Source organism: Lepus europaeus, chromosome 21 (genome assembly GCF_033115175.1).
Source record: "Lepus europaeus isolate LE1 chromosome 21, mLepTim1.pri, whole genome shotgun sequence".
Lineage (NCBI taxonomy): Eukaryota > Metazoa > Chordata > Mammalia > Lagomorpha > Leporidae > Lepus > Lepus europaeus.
Genome location: NC_084847.1, coordinates 21,675,754 through 21,688,715, shown reverse-complemented (window position 1 = coordinate 21,688,715; position 12,962 = coordinate 21,675,754). Strand labels below are relative to the sequence as shown.

At 61.4% G+C, this 12,962-nt stretch overlaps 1 protein-coding gene across 2 annotated transcripts in view; it reads left to right on the top strand.

Annotated features, from left to right (window-relative positions):
• NSMCE1 (NSE1 homolog, SMC5-SMC6 complex component) overlaps positions 1-11,782 on the top strand; it is a 37,234-nt gene extending 25,452 nt beyond the window's left edge. For both annotated transcript variants that reach the window (XM_062179762.1, XM_062179761.1), the window contains exons 3-8: positions 5,819-5,940; positions 6,778-6,855; positions 8,214-8,360; positions 10,639-10,755; positions 11,134-11,254; positions 11,561-11,782. In XM_062179762.1, coding sequence (XP_062035746.1) covers positions 5,819-5,940; positions 6,778-6,855; positions 8,214-8,360; positions 10,639-10,755; positions 11,134-11,254; positions 11,561-11,640 — 665 coding nt within the window. In that variant the 3' untranslated portion in view covers positions 11,641-11,782. The remainder of the gene's footprint in view (positions 1-5,818; positions 5,941-6,777; positions 6,856-8,213; positions 8,361-10,638; positions 10,756-11,133; positions 11,255-11,560) is intronic.
• Positions 11,783-12,962: the final 1,180 nt, after the last annotated feature.

Below are 12,962 nucleotides of genomic sequence, written 5' to 3'. Positions count from 1 at the left end.
CCTCCCACCGTGCATATTAGTAGGACGCTAGGATTGGGACTGCAACTGGGGCTTGCAGCCAGGCACGCTGGTAATGGACTGTGGGTGACACAGGCAGCATCTTAGCTGCTAGGCCAAATCCTGTCCCTGCTTTTCGTTTTACTCAGGCTCCTGAGGTCAAGTTGTATGGTTGTTGAGCCCTGGGATTTTTTTTTGACCTTTTATTATGGAAAATACCTAGAGAACAGTCTAGTGACAGCCGTGTTCCTCGCAGCCAGTTCAGATGGTGGTAACTTAGTGGCCACTGCTGCCTCCTTACCCTGTATCGTTGCGTAGTAACTCTCAGACATGCTGCGTGTCTAAGTCAGACTTCTGTGTTGTTAATGCCCAATTCCTTTTCTCACTGCGTTAAACGCAGTGGCCGGATGTCTGGTTTCCGCTCTGGACTTGGTTACTTTCTGGCCCTGTGATCGTGGGTTAAGTCTTTCGTCACCCGAACTCCTTCTTGAAAAACAGAGGCCGTGATTCTTCCCTTCTTGCCCCAGGGTTGGTTCCTGGGGGTCCGCTGAGAACGTGAGGAGTATGCCTGCAGCACACAGTGGATTGACGCACCGACATGGAGGATTCCAGGCCTGCCAGTCACGCACGGTGTGACACACAGCTCCCCCCCGCCACCCCGTTCTTCCTGGCACCACTGACCATTCCCATCTCTGCGTCTGCTCCTGGCGAGGTCAGGAGCATCATGTCCCCCAGACAGCTGGTGAGCAGGCTCCTGCCCGCCAGCTTTTCCCTTCTCCCAGCCAGGGGCTCCTCCCGCAGGGCCTGGCCCATCCCTGGAGCTGTACTCAGCAGGGCCAACCAGTTGCCTCCATCACATGAGAGGGACCACACGGGTCAAGCTGGGCCACAAATGGTTTGGGCCCCTGAGGACTTCTTCTTCTTTTTTTTTTTTTGGCTGTCTTTTCTTGTCCCCATAAATAACGCTTTCTATCTTTGGTGCCTAGTTTAGAACAAAACTATTTGTGGGTCAGAGGTCAGAGCAACAGATTTCCCGACAGCTGCTGTCCAGCTCCAGCTGTGCAGTGAGCCCCAGGTTCCAGTCGGCTCACAGGCAGCAGGACCCCTGCTGGAGGCACAGAAAGGTCTTCAGTTCCAAAGTTGAATGAAGACTGAATTTTAAAAGGAGAAAGTGTGCACGCAGCCCGCATGCACAGTCTCGCAGAAGGGATTGGCTCGGCCCCTCCTCCATGGCGGGACGGGTCCTGTTTGTTCCCCACCGCCCCAGCCCGGCAAGGGCCTAGAGTCGCGGTCTGCAGTGGTTCCCCCGAGGGGTACTTCCTGCTAAGAGTGGGTTCACCCTCCCTGGATCTTTGCTTCTCCTCAGCTCCTGCTGTGGCAGAGGGTGCTGGCCGCACGGGGTGATGGGTCCTGGCCAGGCCCAGCCTCCGCTGTCTGTGGGAGCGCAGCCTCCGCCTCCACCTCCGCCTCCTGCACTGGCTCTCCACCTGTTCCTTTTGGCCGAGCCCCTCCTTCCCACTGTGAAGCCCCAGGGGCAGGAGGAGATGGGACTCTGGTGGCGTCTCGGTCAGGGACCACGTGGCTTAGTGCCCAGGAGCCTAGAATCCGGAGTGAGACAGGCCTGGGTTTCCTTTCCATGTTGTGGAAACTGAGATTGTTGTTTAGTCTCTCCTGGCTCTGGCTTCTAACGATGTTAATAACTCACCTTGCGGAGTCATGGTGACATTGCAATGGGCGTGCTACACGTCAGTGCCTGGCACACGGTGTGCATTAGTGACGCATTTGCAGGCCTGGTGTTTTCAGCCTAGAAGTAGTGATGCTGCCCCAGCTAAAAAGAGAGGCAAACACACCCGGCTTCCAAGTGGGCAAGACGCAGGTGGCACCTGAGATTCATCACTTCACTTGCTGGGGTCACACGCGGCGTCGGCCATCCTGGCTGAGTCAGTGAGAGGCGGCCCTGGTGGCGGGGCAGGCCAGGGCCTCTTGCTTCTCCTTGTAGCAGGTCCCTCCATACTGCAGACTGCAGGACCCTGGCATCTGGAGAACCAGCTGCTAAGCCGCTCCACCTGCCCCCAGATGAGTATTTGATGCTACCTGGAGCCTGTATGTCTTTGTCTCCCCTAATTCTGGATTCTGAAGAGTAGAGCAGTGTCACCAGTACTTCAAGAGAAGAAGCAGTTGCCTCAGAGTCCGTGATAGAGCCTTGATTTCCTGTGCTTTATCCTGACTATGGACGTAGAGACTGTTGGGCCCAGAGGGACCCTCGCACGCAGGGTGCCCCTGCGGCTCTGCACACTGTAGTGTCTCTCAGGCTCCAGGGACGGGGGCGGGAATGGCTGTAGAGCAGTGAACAGGAGCTGGGCTGGACTTGAGGTTGGGAAGTCCGTCTGTGTAGTAATCTTGACACTCAGTGGGCGGCAAGTGAGTGACCCCCGCTCTGGCCAATGTAGAGAGCCGCGTGTTGGGGAGGCTCTCGGGAGGGGCCAGGCTGGGCAGGGAGCAGAGCTACACTGCTTGGCCGAAGCAGCCTTCTCTCTGCAGCTCCTGGGCTGGACCCCCTCCAGCCGGCCTCTGTCCCTTGCTCACCCAGGTACACGCGGGTTCTTTGCCCACTCCGGGCTGCTCTAAGCTCTGGCCCTCTCAGCTCCTTGCTCCCTGGTTCCCTGGATGTAGGGACTGGGAATTACTCTGCCACCCACACCACATACCAGGGAAAGGGGATTTGAGAACAAGGGAGAAGGCCAGGGTCTTGTCAGCGAAGAAGTGGCTGCCAGCAGCCGGACCCTTCCAGATGCTATGGGAAGTGGAGCGCCACGTGGAGAGGAAGGGAGTGCTGGGGACTGTGCAAGGGTAGCTGGGACCCGCGTGGGGCTGGCCAGGGCAGGCCTGTCCTGGAGAGCACCGGAGGATCGGGAGGCTGGGGATTAGAGTCGCAGTGGTGGAGCGAGGGAAGCACGGGAGGTGGCAAGTAAGATGGTGTGTGGTTCAAGGGCCTGGGCCCATGCCACCTCCATGGGAGATCTGGATTGAAGTCCGGGCTCCCGGCTTCGGCATGACCCAGCCCTGGCTGTTGCAGGCATTTGGGGAGAAAACCAGCAGCTGGAAGACTTTTCTCTGTCCCTCCACCTTTCAAGTAAATAAAAATAAAATAAAAGAGACGGTGTACGGGAGAGACTGGCCCGGGGTCCACGGAGAGCTGCTGGCGGTGACTCCATGCTGGGGAGGGGGTGTGCTGGCCGTGCAGGAAGCTCCTCAGGTGGTGACCAAGAAGGTGAGATTGTGCTCAGGGAGGGCATCTGGGCCGCAGGGGACACGGGACCCTCGCCAGCCGGTCAGACCCTCTGTCCCCTGGAGCAGGGCTGGTTCCGGCCCAGCAGCTGCAGAGGGAAGGGTGCTGTGGCTGCGGGTGTTTCTGGAACGCATGCTGGGGGGGAGCACCCACGGGTTCAGTGGAGAAGCTTGTGGCTGTGGGTGAGCAGATGCGTGCTTCCTGCAGTGGGTACAGTGGGAGGAAGTGGTTCAGCCTCTCCCCCTCTCTCTGTCTCTGTCTCTCTCTCTCTTTTGTAGATGAAAATATAGCAAAAACATTCGTGTTTCTGAAAAATGAAGCTGGACAACAAGGCAGAGGTGGAGGGGAGAGGCGAGAGGGCGGAGGGGCTGCCGGCTCACCCCTGGGCTGACGCAGGGCCCGGGGAAAGTCCAGCGCAGTAGAAGGCTTTTGATCTGCCCACGGGTACGATTTCTGAATGACACCCACGAGGGCCTGCTCGGTGGAAAGTGTGAATTGTCTCTGAGAGGGCTGTGGGATTGGCCGCTGTGCCGTCTTGGGTGGACAGGGGTGGTTCCTGCCCACGGAGGAGGGTGGTGGAGTTCAAGGTGGTTCTTGAAAGCCTGGTTGCCTTGCCCCTGAGTTCCCAGGCTTGGAGACCTTGTGACAGGGTCGCAAGGGTTCCGGTGCTGTGGACGGCAGAGATTTGCCCAGAACAGCCAGGCCAGGCCTGTGAAGGGGAGGAGCACACGAGAGCCTTTAGCCTCAGGCACAGAGGAGACCATCTGTGGACAGATGGGCCGTTTGTAGCGAGTGGCCGCAGTGGGGTGGGCGTGGGGGCAGCGTCTCGGGAGGGGCGCGAGGCAGGACATGGGCCGCGGCTCGCTCCATCCCAGTTTTCTGGCCGGTGCTCCAACCTGCCTTGTCATACTTCCTACACGATCCTGTCATGTCCATGCTCACCTGTTTAGTATTAGGAACGTTCGATTTACATTGCTGTCGAAAAAACCTTCTACGACTTCCCTGCCCAAGGAAGATGAGACTTGTTGTGAACTGCGTGTTAGTGGTTTTAAAAATTATTCATTTCAAAGGCAGAGTGACAGAGAGCAAGAGAAGGAAAAGGGAGAGGCCTTCCACCCACTGGTTCACTCCCCCAAATCCCTGCCACAGCCCGGGCTGGGCCACCCTAAAGCCAGGAGCCACGGCCTCCGTCCTGGTCTCCCGCGTGGTGGCAGGGCCCGGCTACTCGCGGGCCATCTTGCGCTGCCTTCCCAGGAGCCGCGAGGCCTTGAAGCAGGCACTTTGACGTGGGCTGTGGGCGTCCCAAGTGGTGGCACCTGTTGTGGTCCTGTTACCAGCCTTCATGGGTTCCGCAGTCCTGCCCTCCTGGCACTGGGGAGCCTGTGTGGTCCCCATCTGTGTCCCATGACCGTGTGCTCCACTGCTGCCCTTCTGCGGGCCGTCTTCCCTCTACACTCTTCCTCTCTGGTTCCCACGGAGCTTAGCAGTGCCTGCCTTCTGGAGGAAGTCACACGCAGGTACAGAGACAGCTCAGGGACCCCGTGTGACCCTGTCCTCGCAGGGCCTGCCTGGCGACGGCCTTGGTCAGCAGGTTGGCGGGGTAACCACCCGGCCTTTAACTCAGGACTGTTTTGTTGGTTCTGTTAGCATCTTTAACATGAACAGTACGTTGCGTGTTCTTCCTGAAATGGTGCTTTGTTTTTCAGAGTGATTTTCTAAAGTGCACATCTTTTTAAATTAGTTATTTTAATAAGTGGAAATGTCAACATATACCCTAGGTTTTATTGATTTATTTTTGAAGATTTATTTTACTTTTTTGACAGGCAGAGAGCGAGCGAGAGTGCATACTTCCATCTGCTGGTTTACTCCCCAAGTGGTTGCAGCAGCGGGGGTAGGGGCAGGCTGAAACCATCTGGGTCGCCCACGTGGGTGGCAGGGGCCCAAGTACTTGGGCCATCTGCTGCTGCTTTCCTGGGTTCGTTAGCAGGGAGCTGGAAGCAGCCGGGACTCAAGCCAGCACTCCAGTAGGGGATGCTGGCGTTGCCAGCAGTGGCTTACCTGGCAGTGCCCCAAGGCCAGCTCCGTCTGGGTTTAAAATGTAACCCGGGTGAATGTGGGATGCCTGTGTCCCATCCCTGAGTGCCTGGGCTGGGTCCCGGCCCAGGGCCAGGCGTGCAGGTGTTCAGTAGCTGCTTGGACGTGGAGTAAAGGGCGGAAGGAATGAAACAGACCCTGATGTGCAAGGACGAGCAGGGATACTGGGGACGATGGAGACACGGCGGTGCCATGGAGCCTGCAGCGGGAGCTCAGAGTGGCTGAGTGAGCGCAGTGGCTGTGAGCATCTCCCAGGCCTCTGCCCCTCGAGGCCCTTGCACCTGCCTGCTTCTGTCCTCCTGGAAGAAAAGCTGCATGGGGATGGGGGCTTCCCCGGTCCTGCCTGGGCCCGGCACGGTGTCCAGATGCCGCGGGCTGATGGAAACAAGCCACACGTCTGCGAGGGCGACCCCGTTCTCTTTGCCTCTTTACTTCCAGGCAATGCTCCCGTAGACAAGCTGGAGGACTTCATCAACAACATCAACAGTGTCCTGGAGTCCTTGTACATCGAGATCAAGAAGGGAGTCACAGAAGATGACGGCAGACCCATCTACGCGCTGGTGAGTGCCAGGTGGCGCCCTCTAGTGGCTCCTGTGGGGAGCTGCAGCCAGCGGCCCCTGCGACCAGTGGGAGTGCTCCCTGCCTGGCAGGGGCTCTGGGGACAAAGGGGCCTGGCCACCCTTGCTGTGCTCACAGCCCGCCTGCAGGTCTGTGGGACCCTCTGGGTTAGCAGGCGGGGGTGACCAGCACTAGAGCTGGCCCTGGACTCACCGAGCCCCTGTCTAGGCGTGGTGGTGAGGGTTTCCTTTGCTCTCTCCCAGAATGCCCCACACGTGTGGCATGTGAGGCGTTGAGGCAGGACATGGGCTTGCTTTTGGGGTGAGACATAGGAGCTGCAGGAAGAATAGCGTGTGGGAGCCCTGAGGAGTGAGACTCGTTTGGGGCCTCACCTTTGCAGCCGGGGAGCGGGGAGGTACATGAGAGGGGAGATGCTGACCGGCCCTTCTCCTTGGCTGGGGACCGCCTGGGGCTCTTCCCAGCCAGGCCGACGCTCGGACGTGGGCCATGCAGCCCGGGCTTTCCCCAGCCCTGTTCCATGGAGCAGACTCATGCGCAGTCACAGCCATGGAGGACCTCTAGAGCAGAGTACGTTCCCGCTGACTGCTCCCACCTTTTGCGTTGGCGGCTCCTGTCGTGTGCAGACCTGGTCCCCAGCCCTGTGTAGATTGGAGCGTCCCGCACAGCCTGTGGGGCTGTGCAGTGTCTGAGAGCCAGGTGTGGTGGCTGGGCTCAAGGTGAACACCTGTGAGCTGCAGCTGCGTCCGCATGGCCGGCGGGGCCTCGGTGTGGGGCTCACCAGCAGGCGAGCGCACCGTGACGGCTGTGCTGACTTCTAGGTGAACCTCGCCACCACTCCCATTTCCAAAATGGCCACGGATTTTGCAGAGAATGAACTGGATCTGTTCAGAAAGGCGGTGAGTACCGGGCCCCGTTGCATGTCAGCTGTGGTTCTTGTGGGAAGCTCCTGCCTCCACCATTAGAAATGGAAGTGGCAGGGGCCGGCGCTGTGGCATAGCCGGTTAAGCCTCTGCCTGTGAGGCCAGCATCCCCAGTGAGCTCTGGTTCTAGACCCGGCTGCTCCACTTCTGATCCAGCTCCCTGCTGATGGCCTGGGAAAGCAGCAGCAGATGGGCCAAGTGCTTGTGTCCCTGCCACACATGTGGGAGACTTGGATGGAGTCCTAGGCTTCTGGCTTTGGTCTGGTAGATCTCGCTCTCTGTCTCTCTGTCTCCCGCCCTCCCTCCCTCTTTCTGTCTCTGCCTTTTAACTAAATACATAGATCTTAAGAAGAAAGAAGTTGAGACAGCGGAGGGGAGTAAAGGCCCCAGCTGCTGCCCAGGAAAGCCCCTGTGGGGAGAGCTCAGCCCCGCCAGCTGCTTGCTTGGGAGGCCACCGCAGCCACCTGGGACAGGAAGCTGGTGCACGTGTGAGCCTGGCTGCAGGCCGGCAGCAGGGCCTCCTGGGAGGAATGAGCGTGACGACCGCGTGGCCCGGGAGCTCGTTACAAAGGCGGGTCCCAGTCCGCACCCCCGCAGTGGGATCTGAGGTCGCGGCGTTTGAACAGAGCGCCCGCTGACTCATCTGTCCGGGCACATATGAGAGGGGCTGCTCTGCCAGACTTTGGGGCCGATAGCACCGCCCTCTTGTCGCACACCTGGCCTGGACGGTGGCACTCGGTCCCGGTGCGCGTGCTGGTCACCTGTGAGGTCCCAGCATCACCCTGTCTCTGTGCGATCGGATCTCTGAGCGCCGGGTCCTGGGAGCAGTGCTTTAGAAGCCTCTGCTGGGAGCACCCGGCAGCCAGGGTGGAGAGCCAGCCCGGGAGCCGAGTGACGTGCAGCTTCCAGGTGGCCCCCATGCTGCCAGGCACACGTGAAGGGCGCTGGCCCCAGGGCCGCGGTGACACTCGGTTCTTCTCCCCCGGCCTGCACCTTTCCTGCGCACCCACCTGTGGGAGAGGAGTGCCTCCGTTATGCACTCGCGCGGGTCTCAGCTTCTGTCCTTTAGGGGGAGGGAGGAGAGGTGGCCCCGTCGGCAGTCTGGGGCACTGGTGTGTTTCACCTGGACGGCGCGGGAGTGGCCGCTGAGTGGCGGGGCTGGCGTGGTTAAGGCTCTTGGTGCGTACTCACTGTGTGCCTGAGGGACCACCCCAGTGGCCACTGGTGCCTGTGACGGCGGTGGCTTGGCCACGTCCCTGCCGGGGACCGGCGTTGCTGCCGCCAAGTTGCTGGCACTGGTTTGACGGTTGACACCTGCGGTCTCTGTCTCGCAGCTGGAGCTCATCATTGATTCCGAGACGGGCTTTGCGTCTTCCACAAACATCCTGAACCTGGTCGATCAACTGAAGGGCAAGAAGATGAGGAAGAAGGAAGCTGAGCAGGTGCTGCAGAAGTTTGTGCAGAACAAATGGCTGATCGAGGTACGCGGCCCGTTGCCTCCCTGGCAGCCTCACTTTCCAGAACCAGGAAGAGTTTTCCCTCCCGAACCCCACCAACGGCCCTCCGGGGTCTCCTGGCTGCTTCCGTGCCCCCATCACTCACCCCATCTGTCCAGGGGCTGCGAGGCGGGGTCCCCGAGACCCTGCTTCCCTTGTCTAGACTACGGAGTGATGGGGTCCACCTCCTGGGGGTACACAGAACAGGGGTGAGGCAGGGTGGTGAGGTGCTGGGCGCCAGCAGAGGAAGTGCTGTTGTTGCGGTGGACAGCATGACGCCGGTCAGGGCCTTCACTTGCCATGGCCCCCGGGAAGCAGCGTGGCCTAGTGGACAGGCTGGGCGGGGCAGCAGGGATCTGGAGAGGACAGACCGCGTGCCGCCTCCCGACGGCAGCAGGGCCGAGCTGTCAGGGCTCCTTCCTCAGAGCGCACCACTGCTTCCGGCAAACCCAGGCCTAGGTCTGGCTAGGGCTCTGTCCCGGGAGAGCCTGGCTGTGCAGGGTGTGCCCACGCCAGCCCTCTGCTCCCTCCCTTTGGCGGTCAGACCTGCGGCCAGAGGCTGCTGCTGGGCCAGATGTGATTCCCCACTTCCCCCTGGGGGGAGCTTGCCTCTGGGTCGCTGTAGTTGGTGTTCAAAGGATGGATTTCCAAGTGGGGTGTGCCCACTGCCAGCCATGTGTCCTGCTGGGGGAAAAGGGCGGGCCTCAGGGCTCCTGGGAGTGCCCGGATCTGCGGGGGATCCATGTCCATGTGTCGCTGAGCCCCTCAGCTGACCCTGGTTTTCAGCTGGGCAGACGCAGCTCAGGGCTCTGGCTGCAGCGGCGTGTGCAGGGGCCAAGCCAAGGGCAGCTCCCCTGCAGTGCTTTGTCGCAATCCTTTCTTCCCGTCAGGGTGGGAGTGGCCCGGGGGGTTTCTTGGGTGGCTGGGGTTGTGGCAGGCCTCTCTTCTGGCCAGGTTTGTAAGGGCCGGGGTGCGACTTCTTCACCACTCCCTACTGCAGCGTGGGTGCCTTACAGCCTCGGTAAATGCTGGGCTGCAGAGGACGGAGCTGGCTCAGAGCAGGGAGGGGGAGGAGCAGTGGATGGGGCTGTGCAGGTGGAGCGTTAGAGAGGTAATGGCCACAGGATTGAGGATGCCCTGGGAGCTGCCGGCCACTGCATCTACGCCCACAGCACCTGACGGGGCCCACAGCCCCAGCCACCGAGCGACAGTCCTGGTGCTGGACCCCGGTGCCCCAGGCCCTGGCTTCCCTCCACCTCTGAAGTCCACTGAGGCTGCTCCCTGCCTGTGCTCAGCGGTCCAGGCCCCCAGCTCCACACCCAGTAGCCCAGGGTGTCTCTCTCTCTGGTGGCCACCCGCCTCCTCATTGGCTGGGCAGGATGAAGGCTCTGCCCTGGCCTTCACCTTGGCCCTGAGCCTGGGTTACACAAGCACCGCCTCCCCAGAGGTAGGGATGGAGGCAGGGAGTGCGTGTGTGTGTGAAGCTCTGACCACTACGGGAGTGAGTGCTCAGGGCATGTGGTCACCTGGCAATCCGGAGCCTACCTGTCCACTCCAGGCCCCTGCCCTGACCCGCGGCCAGGGAAGAGGGTCAGAGGGTGACGGCAACGGCTCAGCAGTGGAGTGTGATGACGTAGAACGAGCCTGCGCACTTCCCTAACGCCGCCCAGCTCTCCACACATTCCCCGTGTGGCCGCAGCGGCCACACCGCGTAGCAGGCACCGCCTGGCTTGCCTGGGGTTTGGAGGCCGTGGGGCCTGTGGGCTGTGGTCAGACGTGGGAGTCGGGAGGCCCAGCTTCCGCTGGAGTCTCCACCGCCCGCACTGACTGGGCCTGTCCCGCCCTCGCTGGGCTCCCTGCAGCTCCCTCTGGGAAGTGGCCTCCAGGGTCCCTGCAGAGGCTCCCGGCACTGCTGCCCGGAGCCACCGACTGTCTGCCTTTTGGGAGTGGGACACTTGTCTTGGTCCCCCCACCGTGGGAAGACTGCCTCCCTGTGCTGGCCCAAGTGTTGCCCCTGACCGGGAGGCTGAGCCGGTGCCGTGGGGCTGCCGTGTGGGTGGAGGGATGGCGTCTGGGGTGGCCCACAGGGTGCCGAGGACGTGCCCAAGGCCAGTGGGCTGCGGTTGGGAGAGCCTGCCGTAGTGGGGCGCACAGACAGACCTGTGTGTCCTCTGGGGCATGGGCGGGGGATGGCAGAGGGAGCAGCCGGCCCGCGTGGGCAGGGCCCTGGCTGAGGCTGGCCCCTCGCGTGCTGTCCCTGCAGAAGGAGGGGGAGTTCACGCTGCACAGCCGGGCCATCCTGGAGATGGAGCAGTACATCCGGGAGACGTTCCCTGACTCCGTGAAGAGCTGCAACATCTGCCACGGTCTCCTCATCCAGGTACCGAGGCGGGCGGGGTGCCCTGGGCTCCTCCTCCCACTGCGCCGGCCGGAGACCCCTGGGGACTGTTCCCTTAGGTCATTCCCAGAGTGGAATTTCGGGGACCAAGAGTGCCTGTGCTTTTTTTTAAAGCTCTGGTCCATGTTGTAAATAGCCTTGTGCGGAGCTGTGGCCGCCTGGGCCTGCCCACCCCCACACACAAGATCTGAGGCAAACCCACTGCGCCAGAGACTTGGGGCGTATTGTCAGCGTTAGCTTGGGGCCTGGGAGACGGAACGCTACAGCTGCTGCTGGCCGTCTCCCTTGCAGCTTCCCTGAAGGTTTGGGGAACCCGGAGGTGTTTGCTGGCTCCACCGTCACTGGCCTTCCCTGTTTCAGGGTCAGAACTGCGAAACCTGTGGCATCCGGATGCACCTGCCGTGCGTGGCCAAGTATTTCCAGTCGAACCCGGAGCCGCGCTGCCCCCACTGTAATGACTACTGGCCCCATGAGGTCCCAGGTTTGTGGGCCCCGATGTGTGAGGGGGAGGGGCAGGGCTAGCAGGACTGCCTGGAGACCCCGTGGTACTGCTGCCGGGCGTGGGAGAGCCCGTGGGGACGGGCACCGAGAAGGGCTCTGTGCACATGCACGCCTGGCTGGTGGCCCGAGTCCCGTGGGCTGTGGCGCTCACTGCAGTAGGTGGAGGCCGACTGGCCCCAGTCTGGAAGGCTCTAGGCGGACGCGGCCCAGGGCCCTGGGTGTGGGGAGTGGCTGTTGCAGCCGGCCTTGCCGCTCACCGGCTCTTCCCGACCTGTTCTGCACACAGACGTCTTTGACCCTGAGAAGGAGAGGGAGGCCGGCGTCTCCAAACCCACCAAGAAGTCCTCCCGGTCCCGACAGCATTAGCCGCAGGCTCGCCGCCCCCGAGGCCTGGCCGCCACAGCCCTGTTGGGAAGAGATGTCTGTGTTTCCCATTTCACACAAACCACTTTCCTTGTTCTCTGTGTCCACTCTGAGCAGGTTTGGAATAAAACTGTGTAAGGCGCTGCCGCCGCCTCAGCCTGCGCTCTGGAGTAGGGAGGTGGCCACAGCCTTCCTGTCCTGGAGGTGCTCACCCAGAAGCCCTCGGTGTGCGCCCAGCGGGTGCAGCTGGGGCACTGCTCCTGCACGAGGGTGTATGGGGCCCGAGCCACCCCCGCCCAGAAGCTCACTGTCCTCGCTCCGGCGGGGGTGGGGCATTGCCTGCAGTCCCAGCTGTACTCGGTCGTCCCATCAGGACTCGGCCAGCTCCAGGCTGGACCTGCGAGTCACAGCCTTGGTCTCCCCTGTTCCTCGCAGTCTGGACCCCAGGGTTATGCTGGCTCCCCAGGCGTGAGCGGGAAGCAGGGCTGCACTCCTGCCCCTCTGGCCCCTGTGCCCTTCTTGGTGCCTGGCAGCCCCACCCCTGCAACCGCCCCAGCTGGGAGCCTGGGCGTCAGCCCAGATGCTGCCTCGTGCTGGCCCTCCTGTGTCCACTGTCGCCAAGTCCTGCCCAGCCACCTGCCAAAGGGCCCAGTCCCCCGGCTGCTGCCCCGGGCTGGAAGCAGCACCATCTCACTCGGCCTTTCATTTTATTTGAAAGGCAGACAGAGATCTTCCATCGGCTGGCTCACTCCCCAGATGTCTGCAACAGCCAGGGCTGGGCCAGACCAAAGCCAGGAGCCCAGAACTCTATCTGGGTCCCCTGTTCATCGTCCGCTGTTCCCGGGATGTGCACGAGCAGGAAGCTGGCTCAGAAGCGGGGGGAGCCAGGACTTAAACCCAGCCCTCATTGTAGGATACGGGCATCCTAGGTGGTGACTACTGCTCTACACCCTGCCCCGAATGACCTTGGCCTCCCGGCACACAGGCCGTGGTCCACACCTGCTGGATTGGCTTCACCTGCACCATGGTTTGGTCTCTACTCCAGGAGCTCTGTGCAACCCCCAGGTCGGCCCCTGCTTGTGCCCCTGCCTCTCCCTGCCCCACTGTTCAGCCATGCAGCATTTCTTTCATCTGCTTCTCATCCCACAGCAGGGCTCGTGCCAGGTTGAAGCCAGGAGCTTTATCCGGTTCTCCGATGTGGCACTGATGGGATGCCGGCACTCTGCGGTGGCTTAACCTGCTCCGCCACAGCACCGGCCCCGATTACTGACACTCTTGGCAAAATTTCAAATGATAGATAAAACCAAACATCTGTAGTCCTTTTA